General features: G+C 40.0%; 1 protein-coding gene across 1 annotated transcript; it reads right to left on the bottom strand.

Moving 5' to 3' along the window:
• On the bottom strand, positions 1-3,832 carry LOC149829123 (F-box protein At5g65850-like). The gene is made up of 2 exons (XM_090017215.1): positions 2,519-3,832; positions 1-108 (listed from the first exon to the last, which is right to left on the bottom strand). Exons 1-2 carry the CDS (start codon positions 3,830-3,832, stop codon positions 1-3), a joined length of 1,422 nt encoding a protein of 473 aa, XP_089873341.1.
• Positions 3,833-5,025: the final 1,193 nt, after the last annotated feature.

The raw sequence follows: 5,025 nt of genomic DNA, 5'->3' as shown, positions 1-5,025 counted from the left end.
CTATATTGGATACCCATTAATCTTTTTCCCTTCATCACGACTTTCTGCACTAAATCCCATAAGCCCGGCGATCAGTTCCCATTCAATCTCCTTTATGAAGAGTGGCAGCTACGTGAATATCAATCCATCTTAGGGAAAACCTAAAATCTAGACAATTTCTCAACATTTCATCCTGATCAAGTCTCAATACCCTCAAGATTCCAAGAAAGATTCCCACGTAACCTTGGACACAAATCAAGAGATTAAACTTTTTTATACAAAGAAAAAAACCCGTGCAGGAGGGTGGAGATGGATTCATGGGCATGCCCCCCTAGGGACCTCAACTGTCCCTTTGCCAATAACCCCAAAAAGGTGTAAAACCTCCGGGCACCTGCCCCTGCCAATCGGAATGTCTCCCCACAGCTTCAGCCATACATGAGGAACCACAACTTTTGCTCTCTTATGTACTTTTTGGTATTCTTCGCAAACTAGATGTTTTTTTTTTTTCAATCAAATGTTCCATAAACATTGTAAATTTTACCACTTCTATGGATAAAAGATGTTGATATTTGGTTCTTGGCATTACATTCTTCTTTTCACTCAAGTATGCATTCAATTTGCAGCAACATGTCTATGTGGAGGTAATGACCATTTCCTTGTCATTCAATACAATGGTGAAGATACAAGAATCGACACCACTTTATTAGGGTTGCACACTACAAAAACAAACAGCAAAGGATTAAGTATACCTTCCTTATTAGGGGACAAATAAAGGACAAAGTTACCTTTACATAAGACCATTCACAGTTAGATACAGAAAAACAAAAGAATACTAACTATGCCACTCACCATAGACAACCCAGGTTACCAATATCTTCACACATTCATTTCAGAGAAATCATAAATTAAAAAAATAAAGGTCCTTTTTGACTTTGCTTCTATCTCAAAGCCTTGAATATGGAAAGAATGAAATTTGCCATGATCCAAAGATTTGGCTTCACTTGCTCATTAAAAATACTAGAGTTTCGCACATGCTGGAAATTATAGAGGATGTGCAATGCTTCAATTTAAGGAACATATGCAGCCAGTTGCTTCATCACATGGATATTGAGGGGAAGTTTCAATGAACAAATGAAAAGTGCTTGTGGATGGCAAAGATAAAAAAATTAAAAACTGGCTGGTTTCAGACATGGACTACCATTGAAATGATTCAAGATGGATAAGAAGACCAAGAAAAGATAAGTCCAGCAAAGTCAGCAATTGGTGATCATTTAGGTAATCAGGTGATTGATTACTTATAGGAGGAAGAACAAAAAAAAAGCACTTTCAGTGATGTAAATGGTATTCACTTTTCAATTAACAACAGATGCATCCACACAGTGAAATACATCAAGATTCTAGAGAATGAAGGTGAACTATAAGGAAAAAACAATTAATTTTTTTCATACATTATACAAAGAGCAAGAAAATGAATTTGCAACAAGGACACTTAGTATCAAGCACCCTGCTGATAAATTGCCAAGTTATGAAACTTTCAATGTTGAGCATAGGATATTTCTTGCTGAAACTAAGAAGATAGCATAGCCAAATAGCTTATAGAAGCTCAAAAAGCTGTAAAAGAGGCAGAAGCAATAACGAAGAATCAAGGTTGAGCAACTAATGGAAATGTTTCAAGTTACAAACAAGTAGACAATGCCAATGCATTCAGACGTATACAATGACATTGCAAGATTAGTTTCAAGAGGCTTTTGCAAGAGAAAGGGCTTGATGACGAGAAGACACTCCTGGTAACTACAATGAGAATAATTAGAATTGTATTTTCACTTGAGCAAATAATGATTCTTCGATTAAACATGAAAAATTCTAGTTGCTGCTTGAGCAAATAATGATTAGGCATTGCTTCAATTAAGGATCAAAGAACATGGTGCTTAAAGCATACACGAGCAGTCTCATAAATGTAACGAAAAGGAATACGCAGTCGAGTGCTTGCAAATTAAAGAATCTACCTACAGGTTGAACCAAACATGACAATGTTTAAGAGCCACACTCAGAAAGTGATGACGGTTTTCTCAGACATCCACTTGATTATTCATTTTTTATCCCCAACCATTAACTTTGTACGAAAAGATTGGAAAATATGCAAACGACACAACAATTACAAGAATATCACAAAGAACATATTCTCAAAATCAAGAAGCTTCATATACATGAATCAATTGCAAGAGTAATCATTTGTTAATGTGCATCTTTCTCAAAATACCCTTTATATGATTGCCTGAGCAGTTGTTTTCTCCCAATCAGATGAACAAACTTTTTTTTATATATAAACAGGGCTGTTAATAACAAACGAATAAATGTGTTACTTTTTTTTTTTGATAGGCAAGCTGGGGTTAGGGAGACCCCTACCAGTTATACAACTATACCATTGGGTTTTGAACCTGCAACGTCCCAACAAATGGTGACGTGCACTAGCTGCAAACGGTTTATCTGAAATAAAAAAAATCTAGCAAAAAAGAAAAATATGAACACAGTATGTTACCTGCCGATTCCTTTCCTCGCAAATGAACTTCAAAGAAACCAAGCTCTCCACATAATTATCTCCCCATTGATCTAAAGTGTCAGACTGATTCACGTTTTCTGCCCCTGGCATCTTTATTCTTTTCATCGTTCCAAGTCGGGCATTGTAAGAAAAGATAAAGCAACTTAAGGCCATAGGGATATCGAACAAATTGAAATTGAATGCTTGTAGCAGGAGCTCTTCATCCCCAACCTTTGCGAATGGAATGAAAGACGTATATGGGAGATGACTTTCCCTACGAACGAAGTCGAGATCGAAGGTATGAACTTTCACCCACACCTCGTTGGCATAGTCCGCCAGTGACCAAATGTCCAGGACCACGGAGTAAGCATCACGGTGAAGCAGACACAGATGCCCACAAACCTCCGCGACGGAAGCTTGATGGGACACAAACGAGCTATGCGTGCAGGACGGATCACAGCAACCAGCGGGAAGTGCCAGAGCCCGAAACTTCTCGTCGGCGACATCAAAGGCAGCCACGACCACTGCGTTCGGAAAATCGTTATACACATAGTGGATAGCTCCGTTGATGCAGGGGAACTCCATTGTATTGAAAGCCATCGCCTGAGTTCCGTAAGGATTAGTAATGCTTCTCCACGAGACGTCTGTCCCAAGTGCGAAGATGCGGGTTTGGTAGGTACTACCATCTTTATAAACGAAAAGCACCTTATAAAACCCTCCTGCCGCTGTCCTGGCAGAAGAAGGTGGCTCGTAGACGAGTTGGCAGATGTGGCAAACGCTAAGGGAGGTGCTGCAGGTGACTCTCGGGAGCTCGATGAAGTCTCTTGTCGCAGGGTTCATCACAACCACAGAAAAATCCATCCCGTGTTGCATAAAACAGAGCAAGCCGTTGCAGGAAGAGGCAAGCCATATGATTCCCGATTCGAGGGAAAAGAAAGGGAGGGGGAACTCCTCTACTAGGGGCGGTTCCGTGTTCTCATAGTAGCAGAACCTGTTCGTCATGCTCAGGATGAAGTTGTGAGACCGCTTGGATCGGTCGAGGTGCATGCGAAAGACGAAGTCGTGGCTATCGATGAGAGAGCACCAAGATCTACAGACAGCTCTGAACCTCAGGAGCGACTTTGGCCGGAGGCGAGTTAGGATGTCTGAGACGACATCGAAGGGAAGGGTCGGGAGATGGGGAGACGACGGTTGTTTATTACGATGGCCCTCGCCGTCTGCCGTTGGTGTTGGCACCGCAACCACAGTGAGAGCATCGCAGTTCTTTCTCTTATTTGGGCAGTGCCTCGTAGAAAAGGAAGAGACCTCCTCCATGGCTGCCGCAGCGCAAGAGAGATCCGCAATATATAGCGTTTCTACCTTTTCTTCTCTTTTTCTCTCACCTGCTGACTGCATCAACCTTTACGTAAACATGTCTAAATTTGCACACATATGGATCAATCTGATTCGGAAGGGAAGAAGAACTTACATCAATAACTCCGTTTCAACTCAAACATGGCTGTTGTATTACCTGTCAACTGCCCTTCTTGTCTTCCACGCCCATTTGATACATGGAAATCAAGAAGGTTACTCTTGAAATCCCACAATTTGATACCAAAGACGAGTTACAATTACACTATCCAAACATATCTAAAATTATCTAAAAAAACAAGAAATACCTAGAAGATAGATAAACTGGAATTCAACTTCTCAATTCTTAACTGAAAAACTTAGATCTTTCGTCTATATATAGATGAGAATTCTAACTAAAAAAAACTACTTAATTCGGTAAACCCTAACTAAGATAAGTTTCAATCTTGATAAACTTCTTAATTACATACAAATCCAATGAACCCTAACTAAGGTAAGTTTCCATCTTGATAAACTTCTTAATTAAATAAAAATCCAATGTAAATCCAATATCCAAATGCAAGCTATAACCCCCCCAAAAACTGAAAGTATGGAATTCAATCCAGTTAGATCCGTGAACCATCCAAAGTCTTGACCCGATGACATTCCACCGGGTGCCTTTTCACCCCACAGTTCAAGTGACCCTGCAAGTCATGGTATTATAAAAAAAACTAGGGAATCCAAACATTACAAATATGGGTGGGGTTCGGTTCAGGTCTTATCAGACCTGATTTTGAATCAGGTCTAAAAGTAAGACCCAAACCCGACCCAAGCTAATTCTACTTCGGTTTCAGGTTTGGGTGCAACTAGAAATTGTTCACCCATATGGGTTAACGGTAGTATGTATCATTTTAATACGGATCGGGTTTGGGTCTGAGTTTGTTTGAAAAAAGTGGACCCATATGGAGAACCATTTGGGTTGGGTATAAAAAGTGGCTTGGTTGCAAATGGGTTCAGGCCTTCATTTACAATACCGATGACCTAATCCATTTTCATTACATGTCTATATTTTGAACCCGACCCAAACCCATGAGTCCACTAAAATCAGGCCCCGTCAGGTATACTCGATCCGGTTATACCCTTAATTTTTATCTGCAATCATATTATCAAAACTTAGC

This window comes from Nuphar pumila, chromosome 9, assembly GCF_984573655.1.
Source record: "Nuphar pumila chromosome 9, dmNupPumi1.hap1.1, whole genome shotgun sequence".
NCBI lineage: Eukaryota > Viridiplantae > Streptophyta > Magnoliopsida > Nymphaeales > Nymphaeaceae > Nuphar > Nuphar pumila.
Note: the sequence above shows the minus strand (reverse complement) of the source record. Positions and strands in the feature narration are given on the sequence as shown.

Excerpts from the sequence above, each read along its gene's own strand:
- LOC149829123 (XM_090017215.1), bottom strand. The coding sequence starts at position 3,832 with ATGGAGGAGGTCTCTTCCTTTTCTACGAGGCACTGCCCAAATAAGAGA. Across the intron at positions 109-2,518 it reads GCGAGGAAAGGAATCGGCAG|CTGCCACTCTTCATAAAGGA; the intron begins GTAACATACTGT and ends ATATTCACGTAG.